This window comes from Xenopus laevis, chromosome 2L (assembly GCF_017654675.1).
Source record: "Xenopus laevis strain J_2021 chromosome 2L, Xenopus_laevis_v10.1, whole genome shotgun sequence".
Classification (NCBI taxonomy): Eukaryota; Metazoa; Chordata; class Amphibia; order Anura; family Pipidae; genus Xenopus; species Xenopus laevis.
This window is the reverse complement of record NC_054373.1, coordinates 38717873-38738359: the sequence shown is the minus strand read 5'-3', so window position 1 is coordinate 38738359 and position 20487 is coordinate 38717873. Positions and strand designations below refer to the sequence as shown.

The 20487-nt window shown below is 39.0% G+C and overlaps 1 protein-coding gene across 3 annotated transcripts in view; it reads right to left on the bottom strand.

The window, feature by feature from the left end:
- dhrsx.L (dehydrogenase/reductase (SDR family) X-linked L homeolog) overlaps positions 1–20487 on the bottom strand; it is a 207637-nt gene that overhangs the window by 130319 nt on the left and 56831 nt on the right. For all 3 annotated transcript variants that reach the window (XM_041581031.1, XM_041581032.1, NM_001093891.2), the window contains 2 exons: positions 2447–2554; positions 829–897 (listed from right to left, as the gene is read on the bottom strand). In XM_041581031.1, coding sequence (XP_041436965.1) covers positions 829–897; positions 2447–2554 — 177 coding nt within the window. The remainder of the gene's footprint in view (positions 1–828; positions 898–2446; positions 2555–20487) is intronic.

Sequence of the window (20487 nt, the reverse complement as noted above, 5' to 3'; positions counted from 1 at the left end):
TGACATAAGCATAAGTGTACTAACAAAGTTTCGCTAGGTAGAATTGAACGCTAGCGACAGATTGCTAAGAAATGCTCACGCTAACGAATTAACGCTAGAGAAACTTCGGCAGCGTTCGGCTGCATTTTAGTGAATTAGCATAGTGACGAATAGTAACGAATTTAACGGCTGGCTTGAAGCACACACAATCTCTGAATAAAACATTCTGGAAAAAATGGCTGTAAATGTATCTGCTGTGGAATAGATTTATTTGATGCCACTCATGTTCTTCTATAGCACAGGCTGTCCAGCTGGCTTAAGGGGGACCCTTCTAGCACAAAGTCACCACTGATAATTTTGTATAGTAAGCACTGCATTAGACTCTGGTTGCATGAACATGTGGTACCTTGGATAATGGGCCCAGTACAAGAAAATATCTGGTCTGTGTTGTCTTTTATGAATACACTAACTTACTCTGGACCCCCTAAAAACCCCCACCCGATATTTTTTATTCTGTAATATGCAAAGTGCTTGAAGTCCTCCGAGAAAACAACACTATAGATATTATTTTATGCATAGGACTTCATTATGTTCCTCGGTTACTATCTTGCCATAACATATGAGGTATAACATATACACAAGAGTTTTGTAAATTAAGATGGATTTTTTTCCCCCTTTTTATTATGTTTGTATTATTATTAGAACTGACAATAGTTCAGAACAGGAGCAAAGATTCATAATGGTCCTCTGGGTCCCCATTCAAGTCTAATAACAAAAACTCTAATAACACAGATTTGCACCAATAGCTCCCAGAATGCTAAACCAGAGACTGCATAGAAAAATTCTTACCTTTCTCATTCTGAGTGTCTTGCTGTATTCGAGTCACTGCTTCATTGCCTTCAGCTTCATTATTTCCAGCTATAATGTAAAAAGAAAATGGTAATTTCTGATAATGAATGGAATGTTCAGAATCTATGAATACTGCCGACTCTATATGTTATACATTGCAGCATTAGACACACATACTCGTACAAACACTTCAAATAATCAAATGCAATGTTTGATTGCCTTTTTAAAGCAATCTTATTCACATTTCCATAATCTATAGGTATGGAAATTAGTAGCAAATACAAGTAGCATAACTAGGACCACGGGGAACCAAATACATTTTTATTGGCATCCCATCCTTCATACAATCTTTTGTTCATACTTGGCTTAAATGGTTTAGGGTCAGGGCACACAGGCAGCTTCGGGGAGGTTAGTTGCCCAGCGACAAATCTCCTCTTCCTCAGGGCGACTAATCTCCCCAAACTGCCTCCCCTGCCTTCCCACTGGCTAAAATGAAAATTGCCGGTGGGAAGGCACTCAGAACGATTCGTTTGTCAAAGTCGCCTGAAGTTGCCTCAAGAGGAAACTTTGGGAGAGTTCTGAAAACAAATCGATCCAAAGAAGAGGAGATTTGTCGCCGGGCGATTAATCTCAACCCGAATCTGCCTGTGTGCCCTGACCCTTTCATTCAATTAATTGAGAAAAAGGTTTATCACGTGAAAACTCATGGATGAGATTCAATTTGACATGCAATTCAATTGAGAAAAACTTAATTAGCTCACTGTTTATCACATGCAAACTCTATTGAAGTCTATGGGAACTGGAACTGAATTAAGAGAAAAGTTTTTTCCCCTCAATTTGAATCTCGTCCATGAGTTTTCACTATGAGGTAACTTTTTCGCACTGAATTGAATCTGGTCCCAAGTTGGAAAAGAATTCTGTTTGCATTCAGTGCATTTGAATACATAATCCCCCATCCAAAGTTTTTTAGAGTACTTGTAGGATGAGAAAGTATATAGTCAGATTGTCCCTCCCGTTAAACTCCAGTTTTGCTAACTCCTTCTTATCTATAATACTGAGACACTGGAAGCAATAAAGAGGAGAGATGGACTCCTATGTTGCACAGGGTAATAAGCAGATGCTACTTGCAGCACATTTCAGTCATCACACAGAGCAAACAATGGAGTTCATGTGCTACAGGATGGCTCTTCTCATGGAAATTCAGTTATCTGAGATCACTTGAGGGAAAAGACAACGTTTATTTGACACAAACGTATGACATTGGTACATATGGGTGTAACCGGTGGGAGAGCACAGAGATATCGCTGCACAGCACAGAAAAACAAAATAAAGCCAAAAAGTGGTTCTGCCTCAAGGCCAGGGTAGAGAGCAAGCTAGCTTGAGAGCAGACTCCATCTAAGTCAGGGGGTCTCCAGGAAAATCTGCATACAGAGAATTGTATTCTCTCTCACATGGTTACACCCAAAATTGCACAGATGAGAGCCATCAACACATCATATTCTCTTCTCCTTTTGGTATTATAGAGTGACTGCAAGACAGTGGCTAAATGTGCAGAGCCACCTTTGCTTATAAAGATTTCTCAGTGTGTTTTTAAATAAGGAGATATCATGGAACTCACCTATTATCACGTGCATGCCAAGTCTTGACAGTTGTTTTGCAGTGCTGCATCCTATTCCCTTGGCACCTCCTGTGACTATAGCAACTTTTCCGTTTTGTGATGAGAATGCTAAAAAGAGCACAAAAAACCTTAACAAATCAGTATTTTATCAACCACTTGGAAATACCATGAAATTAAGAACTTCCCTAAATAAGATTCAGTTTTATTTAAAAAAGGAATCATGGAGGCCTTCCATGATCATAAAAAGACACAAGGTTGAAGATTGAGTGCTATTAAGAGATGAAACTTCAAGGTGACTTGTAATATCTTTATATTTTAAAAAGGGGATGCATCATTTTTATTATCAACGTTTTTACAAGTCACGTGACAAAAGCAATATCACATATTATCAATACCAGGGCCGGAAATAGGGGTAGGCAGAGTAGGCACGTGCCTTGGGTGCAAAGCTTGAGGGGCGCCAGGCATGTATATTTCACTGCTGCCTACCCCAGTCCAGTCTGCAGTCCTGCTCGATGCGCTTGTTTGTGCTCATGCGCTCTTACACGCTTGCTTGAGGGGGGAGAAGCTGGCGGTCAGTGTGCATGCGCAAGCTCATGTACGAGTAAACATGTGTGCGAACTCATGCATTAGCGCGCGGCGTAGGGGGTAATACGGCCGGCCAGGTTGCCTGAGTCCTCCGCCCAGCCTGGCCCTATTCAATGCACTATATTAAATACTGTACAATATCATTGTGATGTTTAAAATGAATCCTGCACTGTTCCACCACTGTTTTGTATGTTTTACTTTTGTTTACCAAACATTATACAGTGTACATTTAAGGGTTCTGTTATCAGGAAAGCTCGGGACTCGTTTTCTTTGTGGAATTCGGATCTTCATACCTCAAGTCTAACAGAAAATCATGTAATTATATAATATATTGCAAAGAACTATTAGACAATTGATCTGAAATGGATCCAGCACTGGCCTTATAATGTGGTTTGTTATAGAGTTTTTACAGATGCACAAGATAAATGATCTGGATGACACTTTGCTTTAATTAAAAGTCCTAATTTACCTCCATGAATAACTACCCAGAATACACATTTTCACCATGCCAAATGGTAGAATAACATAACCATATTCAATTGATGAGAGCCAAGCAAAGATATTGTGAAAATACAGCATTCAAACAAGAGACTACAAGAAATAGCTCCTGCTCCTCTATTTTTAGGTTTTAGGGATTATTAATCAAAGGTCAAATGTTAGAGCTTTTTATACCTCGAATGAACTCGCTAATTGAATAGTATCTTCTTTAGGAGAAAACTTTAATGGCAAAAACCAGATTCTGCGAGTTTGAGGTATGAAACTGAAATGACAGAGTTTTCAGCGGGAAAAAACTAGAATCGCTCAAATTATTCCAGTTCTCGGGCAAAACCCTCTAAAACCCAAACATCAAGGAGGCTACTTACATCTTCAAATGGTTAAAGGGTCCTCTGCCCTTACTCCTACATGACCTTGACAGGTTTTAGATGGTGTATTTTCGGATTCAAGCTATTTCCAGGGTCGGGGTATAATAAATGTCGAAAAATTCGAGTTTTTAACCAAAAAATCAACTTGAAAACTTGAATTTTTCATGCAAAACACAACTTGAACCTTAGTAAATGACCCCCTTAACCTTGACATTTTTTATTTAAGGGATTATTTGCCCTTTCATCCGTATTATTAAACACCTTGCCTATAATTTCTGGAGTGTAAACAATATTGCTCTGAATTGTATGTATGTATATATATATATATATATATATATATATATATATATATATATATATATATATATATATATATATATATATATATATATAAACACACACACACACACATATATATATATATATATATATATATATATATATATATATATATATATATATATATATCGAATTGATCTAAACAGTGTTATCACATCACCATTAAAGCCTTAGGTTTATTTGTTGTAAGAAATGCTGGCGGTGCAACTGCCACCTTGAGCGATAAGTTAGTACATTGTTTAAAGCCTGAAGGTAAATGGGATATTTGCTAGGAAAAAAATAAACCATGCATAACAAAATGATGGAGAGCTTAATCGCTGCCTCATATTACAAATTTAAATTGCAATATTTCAGTGAGTAAAAAAATACCTGACAAGAAAAATTACAAAGGTGACATTTGCAATAAAAGGGTTTCAGTCTTCAATACATTTAGGGGCAGATTTATAAAGGGTCGAATTTCGAAGTGAAAAAAACTTCGAAATTCGACCATCGAATAGGGTAGTCCGACATTCAGAGTCGAAGTATTTTTAAGATCGTACGATCGTACTATGATCGTACGAGCGTACTTCGATTTGAACGATTTAATTGTACTTAGCCAAATGTTGGCTATATGTTCTAGGAGGTCCCCATAGGCTAACATTGCAATTCAGCCGTTTTAAGGTGGCGAAGTGTTGAAGTCGAAGTTTTTTTAAAGAGACAGTACTTCGATTTTCGAATGGTCGAATTTGTGAAGTATTTTCACTTCGAAGTCGAATTTGGCCTATTAGATGGTAGAAGTACCCAAAAATTACTTCGAAATTTGAAGTTTTTTCATTCGAAGATTCACTTCGATCCTTAGTAAATGGGCCCCTAAGTTAACCCACTAAAGCCACACTCTGCTTCTCCATCCCCTTATTCACCCTGTACATTTGCAATAAGACCCCTCATTGTCAGCAGCACCAATGTCCCAAAAAACAGGCACAGTTAGGAAGTATGGCTGTATTATCATCTTAAGTAAAAATAATTTCACTGGCACTCAGATCAAAGTCCAAGCAGGGACAAACCTCTGCTGTGTTTATTTGCGAAAGTGCAACGTTTCGGAGTTTCATTGCACTTTCGCAAATAAACACAGCAATGGTTTGTCCCTGCTTGAACTTTGACCTGAGTGCCAGTGAAATTATTTTTACTCACAAATTTGGAGGTTTCCGAAGCCTTCTTCACCGGGAACTGGGCATTCACGATACGGAGAGCCAGGGTGTGCAAGCTGGTAATATCATATTATTCCACTGTATTATAATCTTACCCATCTGCCATTTTTAAGATAAGTTAAAACTGTCCAGCACGTCAAAGGTTTCTCTATCTGTTTACAGCACTGCATTGACGGTAATTAAAAATAATATTTTTTAAGTTGATGCTGGATTATAAAATAGCCAAGCAGTCTGTAAACACAGCAGCTACATCTCATGCCATAGACTCATTCAGGCCACGCGCCATCCTTAAAGGAAAAGTTCAGTGGTATAATAAAAACTGGGTAAATAGATAGGCTGTGCAAAATAAAAAATGTTTCTTATATAGTTGATGTCTAGCAGAACAGAACCCAACTTCATGCTCTTCAGCTCTCTAACTCTGAGTTAAGGTGGCCATACACGGGCCGATAAAAGCTGCCGACAGACCGTGTCGGCAGCTTATTGGCCCGTGTATGGAGGGCCCCCGACGGGCTTCCCCGATCGAGATCTGGCCGAAAGTCGGCCAGATCTCGATCGGATGGGATTAAAAATCCCGTCGGATCGCGGCCGCATCTGTTCGTTGATGCGGTCCCGCGATCCGACCGCCCGTTTGGTGAACGCTAGGATCCGATCGTTGGGCCCTAGGGCCCACGATCGGATCAGCCCGATATTGCCCACCTCAAGGTGGGCATATCGGAGGGAGATCCGCTCGTTTGGCGACATCGCCAAACGAGCGGATCTATCCGTGTATGGCCACCTTTAGTCAGCAACATTAAGGGGGGGGGGCACATGGGACATAATTGTTCAGTGAGTTTGCAATTGACCCTTAGCATGCAGGTCAGGTTCAAAGGCAAAAAGTTATGACCCATGTGCCCCCCAGCAAGTCACTGATTGGTCCCTGCCTGGTAAGTCACTGATTGGTTCCTGCCTGGTAAGTCACTGATTGGTTCCTGCCTGGTAAGTCACTAATTGGTTCCTGCCTTCCAGTGGAAACCAAGGGGTATATTTATCAAAGAGTGAAGTAAGAGATCACCACAGTCCTCTAGAGTGAAATACTGCCTCTCTCCATTCCTTTCTATTGGATTTTTAAAGGTGTATTTATCAAAGTGTGAACTTTCAGCTTTTAATAAATACACCTTTGAAAATCCCATAGAAATTAATGGAGAGTGGTGGAATTTCACTCCAGCGGACTGTGGAGATCTCTAACTTCACTGTTTGATAAATATACCCCCAAGAGAGCTGCAAAGCAGGATGCAGTGGTCTGGCTATTATGTTAGACATCCAAGTCACTCCAGCCTTCATACATTATATTTTTGGCCAACTATATTGAAAACATATTTTATTTGCACAGCCTATCTATTTAACCAGTTTTAATTGTTATGCTGAACAATTCCGATAATGCCGAACAATGGGGTATATTTATCAAAAAGTGAAGTTAGAGATCGCCACAGTCCTCTAGAGTGAAATACCGCCACTCTCCATTCATTTCTATTGGATTTTGAAAGGTGTATTTATCAAAGAATGAACTTTCACCCATTGATAAATACTCTTTTAAAAATCCCATCGAAATGAACAGAGAGTGGCGGAAATTCACTGTGGCGATCTGTAACTTCACTTTTTGATAAATATACCCCATAGTTGGGATCAAGTACAAGATACTGTTTTATTATTACAGACAAAGAAGGTCAATTTAATTTTTTTTAATTAATTGATTACAATGGGAGTCTATGGGAGTTCCCCGCTCATTTTTAGTATTGGGCAGTTACATATTTAGAGACATATATTCTTACAGTATATAGCATTGCTTTAGCTGAATTGTATTTGCTTTCCATGAAGCTGTTCAAAGGGCATCTATTGGTGGAAAACTGTTTCCTTCACTGGAGATATGGAGGAAGGTCCTTAATGTCAAATTAAATAAATGAAGAATGAACCCTGGTCATAAATAACAAAATGTCTTCAAGATAAAAATCTAGACACATGGTGGCAAATTTAATTCCAAAACATGTGAGCATTAACAGGCATTCTAATTTTATCTTGCCAAAGAATGAGATAATTCCTTGTGGCAGGTGTCCGTGACATTTTAATGTTTCTGGCTATGTTGCGAACAAAAGACAACAGCTCAGCTCCAATAGAGACAACTGAGCAGATTGTTTTCTTGAATGATTAATTAGCAATTAGGACTTTGTATAACAGGATTATCATGCAAGTTCTTGAATGAGGCAAGGTATTCTCTCATTAGATAAAAGTGTGGCCATTTGCTGAATTCAGATGCAGATCTGTTTCTTTCTGATTGTATCTAAAAATATACAACATGATCATAGCATTCTATAAGATGAAGCAAAATCATGATGTATCATGACATATACAAGATACACTATGATCTAGATGGTTTGCATGCTAAATGAAAATTTAAAGGGGATTCTCATTTAATAAGAGCTGGAGAAATTTAAAAAAGTATAAGATACATAAAAGTTGTTTGTGAAGATTCTCATTATCCAGGTCATGGTATATCTGTAGAAATACAGTTAGGCCCATAAATCTTTTCATTTCTATGGTGAAAAAAACCCCATCACAACAGCCAAACAAGTGAACAACACTCTCCAGGAGGTAGGCGTATCGGTATCCAAGTCTTCCATAAAGAGAAGACTGCATGAAAGTAAATACAGAGAGTGCACTGCAAGGTGCAAGCCACTCATAAGCATCACGAATAGAAAGACTAGATTGGACTTTGCTAAAAAAAAAATCTAAAAAAGCCAGCACAGTTCTGGTAAAACATTCTTTGGACAGATGAAACTAAGGTCAACCTCTACTAAAATAATGGCAAAAAAAAGTATAGAGAAGGTGTGGAACAGCTCATATTCCAAAGCATACCACATTATCTATAAAACATGGGGGAGACAGTGTGATGGCTTGGGTGTGCATGGCTGCCAGTGGCACTGGGACACTAGTGTTTATTCATGATGTGACACAGGACAGAAGCAGTCGAATGAATTCTGAGGTGTTCAGAGACACTGTCTGCTCAAATCCAGCTAAATGCAGTCAAATTGGTTGGGAGGCGTTTCATAATGACCCAAAACATACAGCCAAAGCAACCCAGGAGTTTATTAAAAGCAAAGAAGTGGAATATTCTTGAATGGCCAAGTCAGTCACCTGATCTGAACCCAATTGAGCTGCATTTCACTTGAAGAAGACTAAACTTCAGACAGAAAGGCCCACAAACAAACAGCAACTGAAAGCCACTGCAGTAAAGGCCTGGCAGAGCATTAACAAGGAGGAACCCCAGAATCTGTTGATGTCCATGAGTTCAAGACTTCAGGCTGTCATTGCCAGCAAAGGGTTTTCAACCAAGTATTAGAAATGAACATTTTATTTTGAGTTTTTTAATTTATCCAATTACTTTTGAGCTCCTGAAATGAAGTGATTGTGTTAAAAAAGGCTTTAGTTCCTCAAATTTGTATGCAATCTTTTTGTTCAACCCACTGAATTAAAGCTGAAAGTCTGCAGTTCAACTGAATTGTTTTATTTAAAATTCATTGTGGTAATGTACAGAACCAAACTTAGAAAACAGTTGTCTCTGTTCAAAGATTTATGGGCCTAACTCTATATGGGATATAAGCATGGTGGTTAAAAATCTTTTAACACAAAACAAAAATCACTGGGAGACAAGTGGGAAATCCTGGTACCTTCCAACCAGTAACTCGTGAAATAAAGAAAAGTTTTTGGAGATCCACTTGTTCTTTCCTGTTTCAGGAGGTGTGTAACCCAATCCCTTCCTCAGGTGGCCCGAAACGTTGTGTATGGTGTGCAATTTGGTGTCATGCTGAACCATATGGAATAAACACACACTCTCTGAAGAACAAGTGGGTCTTTATTTCATTATATAAGCATGAAGGACAGGATGTGTGCGAAAGCAGCTGTCATTCTAATGGTAGTTCACCAGCCTGGACTTGACAACATTTCTGTCGGCATTTGTGCTTTTTATAAATTGGTGAATTTCACTCTAGAGCCATTTTGCCTGGCAAAAAATACTCACCTGTTAGTAAATTGCCAATGTAGTAAATTTTTATTTGAAAGTTGAACTTTTGCCTTTAAGTAAATATTCCCGAAATGAGACCAGGTTGCTTTGTTGTTGCATAGACCTTCCATAAAAGTGTTTTTTTTTTTATCTACACTCTAAGGGGCCCATTTACTTAGCTCGAGTGAAGGAATAGAAGAAAAAAAACTTTGAATTTCTAATTTTTTTTTAGAAAAAGCAATTTTTCGCTCGAAAACAATCCGAATTTTCAGGTTGGAACCATTCAATTGAATATTAGACATTCAAATTTTTTCTTAAATAACCTCCCAGTCAAATTGTGAGTATATCAGAATTAAAATTCAAATGAATTGGAATTTTGATAAATGGGCCTCATGGGCTGAGGCATGCAGGAGCGGTGGCCTAGGAACATCAAGGCTCAACACCACTCAATAACATTGTGCAGTATTTGTGGCTTTGTGGTTAGAACGGCTACCATGTAGCACTGCAGTCCAGTTCCAGGCACCATCTGCAAGGAAGTGTGTTCTGCCAATGATTTCTTTAATTCTCTCCTTGTTTCCCACTCTAAAAAAAGTTAACGGACACCTGATAGTCCGGATCGGACTCTGCACACAACACGTAAATGAATAGGATTTTAAAGGAGTCCTTTTTCGGACGACATATAATGCCTTGCAAAAGTAAACTACCGAGTATTTTTCAATGTTTCGTTGAAATACAACCTCAAAATAAAATGGATTTAATTTAGTGTCTATGTCACTGATCTACACAATACAGCCCATAATACTAAAGTAGAAAGAATATATTCCCATGTATATTCCCATTTGCCGTGAAACACCTAAAAAACCGCAGGTGCAACAAACTGGTATTAAATTTCCAGGAGAGGAAAACTTGAACCTGAAATTTTATAACACTGTATAATTTTCCAGCTACATAGTCTCTATAAGTTATTGACCTTGGGCAAACTTTGCTAACTGTAATATATGACCCCAATACTGACTTGGCAGCATTCTAACAGGAACGTATCACAGAGAGGTTGCTGCCAGCTTGTTTCTCAGTAAAAGCTTTATACTTAAGTAAAATATGTTTATTTTTATTTTGAGACCCAAACTCATTAGTATATTTATTTTACAAAACACTTTTTAATGGTTGTACAATTTAGCCTTAAAAAATGTAATTCTTGTAATCAGGGCCGCCATCAGGGGGAACTGAGAGCGCCGAAGCTTTGCACCATTTTTGAAGTCCCAAACAGCCGAAATGTGGAAGTGCCGAACAGCCGAATTCACGAAGCGGTAAAAAGACCCGAAGCCAAGAAAATAACCGAAGCCGAACTCCCGAAGCAGCGAAAAAGACCCAAAGTCACTAAAATAGCCGAAGCGGCGAAAAGACCCGAAGCCACGAAAGGAGGTGAAGTTGAAGTCCTGAAGCCATGAGTTCAATTCTACTGAACACCAATTTTTTTTTTAATCCCCTGGCCACCAATGTATTATTTTAATATTCTATAGGCCCCTGCCACCAATGACTAGCGTCAATTCGCTAGCGTTGGGCATTTTCGTTACTTCGCAAATTCAATAACGAAACGATGGCGTAGATTCGCTAGTGTTACTTCGCACCCTTACGCCTGGCGAATTTTCGCTACGGACTTAACTACGCAAATTCACTAACGCGCGCAGTGTACTGAACGCTACCTTTTACGCTAGACTTCCTTCGCCACCTCAGACCAGGCGAAGCGCAATAGAGTAGATAGGGATTGCTTCCAAAAAAGTTCACATTTTTTCTAAGTCCCAAAAAACGCTGGCGTGTTTTCTATATTATGGGTGATAGCCTGAAAAAGATCGAGAATTTTTTTCTCCCCTACATTTCCTAACTCATGGCAACTTAACTATACAGTGGGCACATGTGTAGGGCAAAATAAAAATTTTATTTGATGTTTTGAAGGTTTCCCAGGCATTTGTAGTGATTGAAATTTGAATTTGGCGCCGTATGCAAATTAACCTTCGCTAGCGTAACTTCGCTTCACTTAGCGAATCAACGCTAGCGCAACTTCGCAACCTTACGATACCCCTGTGCGCAACTTCGGATTTTAGTGAATTTGCGGAGCACTGGCGAAACTACGCCTGGCGAAGTGCGGCGAAGTTGCGCCTGGCGCAACTACGAATCTTAGTGAATTTGCCCCTATATGTGTTAGTGTTAAAAGCAGACAATAAAACATTTCAGTTGCCCAAAGTACTTTAGCCCAAAGTAAAATCAGCACCATACATTATTCAATACTGCCTACAATACTATGGGTTTTCACTTATCCTATACGTCTCCTTTAAGGTAGCAGGGTTTAGCTGCAGACAAGGTACCCTCTTAGCTGTCCACTCACAAAAACTGTGATGACAACACAAACACAACATTCTGTATTTAATGGACTCAACCACTGCTCTGCGCACACAGTTTTGTGCACGATAGATATATTTCCAGGAATTTAAGAAATAAATTAGGGAACATGCCTTCAGATCACAGAATCAGATAACATTAATTACAGGGCACAAATGTTCTTATGTCTATTTTATAAAATACAAATCATAAGGGTGCTTTTAGTGAACACTAACTTAAGGCCTATAAAACTGAAAAAGGTGCTTAATGAATAATTAGTGCAAATTACAGCAAAATGTTACCGAGCGCTTGCATTTCATTTCCAAACAGGGACGTTATTGCTGCCAAGATTGCTCTTTGTATGATTGAGTATACAGAATTCAGTGATCCACAAAAAAAAGGTTAAAAAATACAAGATTAAATCCAAGACTACATAAAATTCCACTTATCTGTGTATCTTCTAAAATGCCTTTGTTGTGCAGTGTAAACAAACCAACAAGGGCATTACAGACATATCATACCTCCCAACATTTTGGAAATAAAAAGAGGGACAAAAAAAATAGTTGGCAAAATGTGTCTGACCACGCCCATTTTTGTGCCAGGTTATTAAAGTTTGAATTTATTTCTGTGTTTTTTTTAAGTTATTACAGTTTTGCTAATGAAGGTGAATTGCCCTTTAAGCTGTGAGTCTAAGACCTAAAACCTTTCTGCACATGCAACATTTTTAGCACTACAAAGTTCAAATCGTGGAAAAAAATTATGAACGTTAATAAATCAGTGTGACATTTTCTAGTTTTGGATATTTCACAAGCCTTACACAAATAAAATATAAAAATATAAATGTTATGTGAAGCTGAGTATTTGGATATCACTTAAATGATTAAATGTTTATACATGTAGAATCTTGTTACAAACACACACAGTGGTTTTTTCAAAACCCATAGAAATTGGGGTGCAACGGAGTTACCTTTTATTATATTTCATAGGTATTTGCATATGGGAAATAGTGATGTGTAGGCCCTCCTGTGGGTTGGCTGGGTTTGGACCAACTTCCACCAGAGATTTCCGTGCTGTGGGTGGGTTCAGTTGAAATCTTCCTTTCACTCTTCCCACCAGAGACTTCCAGCTTCCATCTCCAGCATGGGAGCGGGTTAGTGACAGGTGCAGGTCGACTTTTAGTCCATCCACATATCATTAATGGGAAGCATCAAGAGGTTATCCTCTGACCAAACAAAAGAAGGGCACATATGTTGTAGTGGGGCCCATTGGGTTCAGCTACTATTAGAGGTAAGGAGAAGATGACCACTACAATGGTATTTTCTTCTGAAACCACAGCATGTGCAGGTGCCAGTGTATCAAGCTGGCACTCAAAGGGTTTACACGAATCTTGATTCAGCTTTTCTTAAGCAGCTCTTCTTAAAGACTGTAATCTCGTTACTGAAAATCTCATTTGTTGTCCAACACCTTCCAGCCGGAAAACACTGCGACAGGCCAAGATGAGCTCTGATAATCTTGCCATTAGGGGAATTAATGGCAAAACAGACTGAGAAGTTCAGAATATCTTGCCATTTCCATAAGTCATTAGTCATAAGCCATAAGTCATTCACATTAGTTAAATTGCACTTGTACACCTTAAAGGAACAGTTCAGTGTGAAAATAAAAACTGGGTAAATAGATAGGCTGAGCAAAATAAAAAAATATTTTTAATATAGTTAATTAGCCGAACATGTAATATATAAAGTGACTGGATGTCTGACATAATAGCCAGAACTCACCATTTCCCCTCACTGATCACAATATGCTCACATTTCAACTCTTACTAACTCCCTCCTTACCCCCTGCTTTTCCCCAAACACATACTTACCGTGACTTGCAAGCTGTAGACATGTCACATCTCTCTTCTTCCTTTGACTCACTTCACTCTAATATCCATCTAATAGCCATCTCTTGTCCTAATGTGGCTACCTCTGTCTACTATAGTACTCTCACCACTGCCCTTAATGAGCGTGGTCCTATAAAAACTAAATGTGCTAGACCCAAACCACTTCAACCTTGGCATACTGCTCATACAAAAGTTCACGTGCACTTGAGCGACGCTGGAGCAAATCCCGCTCAGAGTCAAAATTTTGAGCTACAAATCTGCCCTGCGCTCCTATAACACCAGCCACTTCCAAGCCAAACAAACATACTTTGCTTCACTTATTAACTCCCTTTCTAAAAAAAAACAGCACAACTTTTCTCCACCTTTAACACTCTCCTTTCCCCTTCTCCACCCCCTCCATGCACATCTGTGTCTGCTCAAGATATTGCTGAGCACTTTAAAAACAAAATTGACACTATCAGAAGGGACATTATACTACTCAACCCCCCCTAGACTTCCACCACCCTCCCTCCACACTCCCCAGTCTCTCCTGTGCTCCTTCACCCGTCACTGATGAGGAAGTCTCAAAGCTTTTGGCCTCTTCTCACCTTACCACCTGCCGCTTGATCCAATTCCCTCAAAACTTCTCCGCAATACCAATCCTTGTCTCATCAAAGCCTTAACTCACCTATTTAATCTTTCGCTCTCAACTGGACTGTTTCCTTCTCAACTAAAACATGCTCGTCATCCCCTCTCTTGATCCCTCCAATCTTGACAACCTCCGACCTATCTCTCTGCTACCTTTCATCTCTAAACTACTTGAGCGCCTAGTCTACAACCGACTAACCTCATTTCTCTCTGACAATAACCTGCTGGACCCCCTACAATCTGGTTTTAAGCCACAACACTCCACTGAAACTGCCCTGACTCGACTAACTAATGACCTTTTAACTGCTTAAGCCAACAATCATTTCTCACTACTAATACTGTTTGATCTCTCAGCTGTATTTGACACTGTAGATCACCCTCTCCTCCTCCAGTCCCTCCATTCACTTGGCCTCCGTGACACAGCCCTGTCCTGGTTCTCTTCTTACATCATCAATCGTTCCTTCAGTGTCTCCTACAATGGAGTAGCATCTTCTCCCCTACCTCTTTCTGTTGGGGTTCCTCAAGGCTCTGTCCTTGGACCATTACTATTCTCCCTCTATACTTCCTCCCTCAGCAAATTAATCAACTCGTACAGTTTCCACTACCACCTTTATGCTGACGATACTCAGATCTATCTCTCATCTCCTGATCTTAACCCAGAACTCCTAACTCGCGTTTCCTCCTGCCTGTCCGCTATCTCTACCTGGATGTCGCATCGCTACCTTAAATTAAACCTCTCTAAAACTTAAAATGGTTCTCTTTCCTCCAACTAACACCAGTAACATCCCGGAAGTATCCATCATAGCTAACAATTCCACTACCACCCCCTCTCCCCAGGCCCGGTGCCTTGGGGTTATCCTAGATTCTGCCCTGTCATTCACTCCTCATATCCAGTCACTTATTAAATCATTTCACTTCCACCTGAGGAACATATCCAAAATACGATCATTTATCACCCAAGATGCTGCCAAAATTCTTATTCACTCTCTCGTCATATCACGTCTAGACTACTGTAAATCTCTTTTAATTGGCCTTCCCCTCCAGAGACTGTCACCTCTCCAGTCCATAATGAACACTGCTGCGAGGCTCATACACCTCAGCAACCGCTCCTCTTCTGCCACGCCATTCTGTCAATCCCTGCACTGGCTTCCGCTACCTTTCAGAATCAAATTCAAATTAATGACCCTGACATTCAAAGCACTTCATAACTCTGCCCCACCCTACATCTCTGAACTCATCTCTATATATTCACCCAACCGCTTACTACGCTCCTCTACTGACCTGCTACTCAACTCTTCTCTCATTACCTCCTCACATGCTCGCATTCAAGACTTTGCAAGGGCTGCACCCCTCCTCTGGAACTCTCTCCCACAGTCTGTCCGACTTTCTTCCAACTTTTCTGCTTTCAAGAAATCTCTTAAAACGCACTTCTTTCAAGAAGCCTACCCTCACTCTGCTTAACTACCAAATGCAACACCACATACAGTACCACATTGCTCACCCACTTAATTCGATCTTGCCCACTCCCACACCTTGTGTATTACTGCCTTCCCATTAGAGTGTATGCTCTTTTGCATAGGGCCTTCCTCACCTTTTGTACCGGTATTGATTGTGATGTATGTAACTTCATACGTTCTATGTATAGAATTCATATGATTTAGTTGTATATTCACATTCACTTTACAGTGCTACGCAATATGTTGGCGTTATATAAATACATGTTAATAATAATAACCCAACTTTTCAGCTCTCTAGCTCGGAGTTAGTATGTGACTTTAAGGGGAGCCACATGGGACTTAACTGTTCAGTGAGTTTGCAACTGATCCTTAGCATGCAGGTCAGTTTTAAAAACAAACAGTTACTGTATGACCCATGTGGCCCCCCTTCAAGTCACTGATTGGAAAATGCCTGGTAACCAATCAGTGGAAACCAAAAGAGCTACAAAGCAGGAAGTAGTGTTCTGTCTATTATGTTAGACATCCAGTCACTCCAGCCTTTATACATTACATTTTTGGCTAACTAACTATATTAGAAACATTTTTTATTTTGCACAGCCTATCTATTTACCCAGTTTTTAATTTTATACTGAACAATTCCTTTAAAGTGGCTGTTCACCTTTCTTTTAGTATAATATAGAATGTGATATTCTGAGATAACTTGCATTTCTTTTTATTTGTGGTTTTTAAATTATTTGGTGTTTTGTTCAGCAGCTTTCCACTGGGAACAAGTTCGAACTGAAAATTCTTACGCATTAATTAGTGAGGAAAGTGCAATTTTTGAATTGCCAACTTGGAGTCCAATGACCTATATAAAAACCTCAGCCTATGGTCATGAAACCTCATTTAACTTTGAATATCCTTATATCACCCTTATATTCTTACCTACTGTATATGTTGCAATGATCCCTTATGAACTACATTTCCTACAAGGGAGCTAGCAGTATTGGGGACTGCAGTTATTCACTTGAGATGTTCGTCTGATTGTTACAATAATCAGGAACTACTGGAGCAACACTTTTGCACCTGAACTGTCAAGAAATGCAGACAGACAACTCTTCCACTAATGTGTCGGTATATATATATGGAATATATATATATTTTTCTAATATTTTACATGGGTTACTGCCCAGGGATAAATTTGTCTAGAATTAATAATGAATGACCCAGTCATGTGTAACCCTCTCTAATGGTTATGTGGTATTTTATCTGACTGCTCTACCTGCACATTGTTATCCAGAGCTGTCAACCCCCTTATCTTTTTGAGAGTTACCATATTGTGCACTCTGTCTCCTGGTCTCCCTTCATTCATACGCATTCCCCCAATTTGACAGTTTGCCTAAATTTTCAGGCAAAAAATGTGCACTGTGCAGAACATTTCAGTAAATTCAGCAAATCAATATACGCATATAGCACAGAATCTATGGCTTCAGTAGAGGTTGTGCGCATGCATGTGACGTCACTTCTGAGCCAGAAAAAATGTTTGATGCCCCTGCAGCTGGTAAAGGTCTTCGTGTGTGCCACAGCCCCGCCCCCCCATCCCAAGATATCTTAACTTATTTTGTTTCCACAGATGCGTCTTCATTATCACCTGATTTTCCTGTTTCCATTCCAGAAGTAGTAGCTTTAAAAAGTATTACTATTAAGTAAGTTGTCCAATAACACACATCACTCCTCTCATTTTCCCCAACCACATGTTGAGTGTTTGTAGGATAAAATGTTTTGGAACTAAGATTATTTGCCATCACATATTTCATTTTCTTGTATGGTGCAATGCTATTTCTTGACTGGAGCAAATTCCAGCAACAAAGGAAACAAACAAAAGTGTGAGATGTTTCCTGAATCTTAATGGCGTTGGCATCTCTGGTTACAAGTTGTTAAGCAGTGAATGGGGTGACCGCTGTAGTACTACCAGGTGCCATAATGCTTTTGTAATACCTGGCGCTAAAAATTACTTAAATAGTAATGCCTGGGTCTGTATGGTCTAATGATAACATATTGAATGATACAGTAACGCCTGAAGTGAAATAATATATTTTTGTCTGTGAATGCATCATTCCAAATAAACTCATATAGTGATGCCTGGCTCTAGAAACTATGCCAATGCTAGATTCGGAATGCCCGTCTGTAAGGGCTATGGAAATTTCTGACTGTAAATGTTACAGTGATGCCTGATTGTAAGCGATGATTAATGTAAAAATGATCCACGGTTTGGGCATTTCAGAGTACAGCTTTGTGCACATATATGAGCGTATCTGTGCTTCCCCGAGGCTTTCTACTTTCATTTTCTACTAATCTTGGTGGGGGGCTGAAAGTCAGCACTGACATAAAACATTAGCAGTGGCTCTTCCTTACACTTGAAGAAGGGTACCACCTGTCTGGTTTTGAACCAAAGGGCTTGTTTTTTTTTCTTGGGGCTGTTGGATCCACAATTGTCTGATTCAAACCAATAACTAACTGCAAAGGCACAAGCCCGTCCCTTATGTTACTGCTCTGAGCCCACTTTCATTAGCTGCCCCCTTGTTTGGCCTTTGTCAAGATCAGTGGTGGCAACCCTAACCCAAATCACATTATGTGCAACTATTTTAGTAGTTTAATTCTCTCATCACAGTCTGAGTCTGAATGGAAAAAAGATACTGTATGTGCAAGGCTTAAATAACCAAATAGACACACACTCATGCTAAGCTATTTCTTTGTATGTTGCCTATGACCTTAGGATTCAGGAAATATTAAGCATTCTGCAGAAAAAAATACTATTAATGAATTTAACAAAGAACGTTATACAGATATGGAATCCACTATGCAGAAAATAATACATATACTGATATACTGTGTGTGTGTGTGTGTGTATGTATATATATATATATATATATATATATATATATATATATATATATATATATATATATATATATATATACACATTTTTATTAAAGAATGTTTTTTATTGCTTATAAAGACCTTCTACCATTAATCTTTCGTCATTCAGATTAACTGTTCCAAGTATGACAGCTGCACAACAAAAATGTAAATAATTAAATTAAGACAAATAAAAAGAATGACATTGTGTTGTGTATGGTAAGCAACCTTATCAGGTAAGTGAATATAACAACGGGGGGGAGTACCTAACATTTGGTCCCCCCATGTTTATTACTTTACACCTCCTTTAATTGTCAGCGGATTTTGGTACTTTTATTGCCAGACCATTTTAATTTTGCACTATTTCACCTTAAGGGCTTCTAAGTGTCTAAAAAAAAAAATGGGAAAAAAGTAATGTTTCCTAGAATATAAACACATATATCAGAAACATTATTTATTGTATGCATGAAAACACAGCAGATTTGGAAAGTTCCATGTCTCCTTAGTTTTATGGAGATTTCTCACAACTACACATTTTTGGAAAGAACAGATTTACCTCAAAGTGGCCGATTTACCTCAAAGTGGGTAAATATATATTTCTACTCTAAACTACCAAGTTGCATTTCTTTTCTAAACTTGTAATTTTTTAAAAAAAGGCTTCCAGTCTACATCATATCTCCCACATATCATTAGGTAACCAGATAAAATAGCCTAAATATGAATCCCTGGTCCACATCTTTTTACTCCAAAGTACCAAGCCGCAAAGTGTTCTTATATTTGGTGAATTTGATGACATTTCCAAAAATCACCTCAAAACTACCACTTTGCAACATCTTATCTACCAAATATCATTGGGGACCAAGATAAAACACCCTAAATATGAGATCCACTGAAAAGTTTGATGCCCAATATGCATAGGTTTATAGAATTACATGTGGCTTGTAAAGACCCCAAAACCTACCTTATGCATACTTATTTGATGGCTTACATTAACCCACATTTAAAAATACACTGCCAGTTTTCTGTGTGTCAAAAGCTACAAAAAAATATGGTGACTGCTGAAATCTATATATTTTTGAAATGTACACATTCTGACAAACCCAAATTGGGTAATTATGCCTTTCTACTCAAAACCACTATACTATAGCCACCCTAAATATGAACGCCAAGGATCCACTGGCGTGCCCAATATATACCCATAGATATACCATAGATATACCAAAGCAGCTGGCAAGTGCGAACCCCAATTATAAATAGTGCATATTCATTTTCTCGGCTGCAAACTCAGCTGATGCAAACACCCTGCAAGGGTAGTAAGACCCCCTAACTCCACAAAGACCCCTAGGAATCCATATATTTTTAGTACACATTAAGACAAATCAAACATGGGTAAATGCGTCTTTCTACAACAAACTGGTAAACTGCAAAGTGATACAATACATAAATACACAATGCTTAATACATGCATGTGGTTACACTTGTAAAAGTTGTGTGACAGTGTATGTGTTCATGCAAGTGTGCCAAAAAAAAAATAGCCTCCCCAAAAATCCTCAAATGCAGCAAAATGCAATCTTTGGTAAGTAACGTGTATAAACGTATTTAAAAAAGGACCACTTACTATTTTTATTAGCAGGAGGGCTCCTGGCAGCTATGGAGGGTCCCTGGAAGCATGGCAGATCCAGGAAGTGAGTTGGTGGCGCTTAGGCAGGAGGAAGGAGCTGACACAGATCACATTGTGTCTGTTGTTTGGATGTCAGCCCTACGACAATCGCTTAGCAGGGCCAACATGACAGC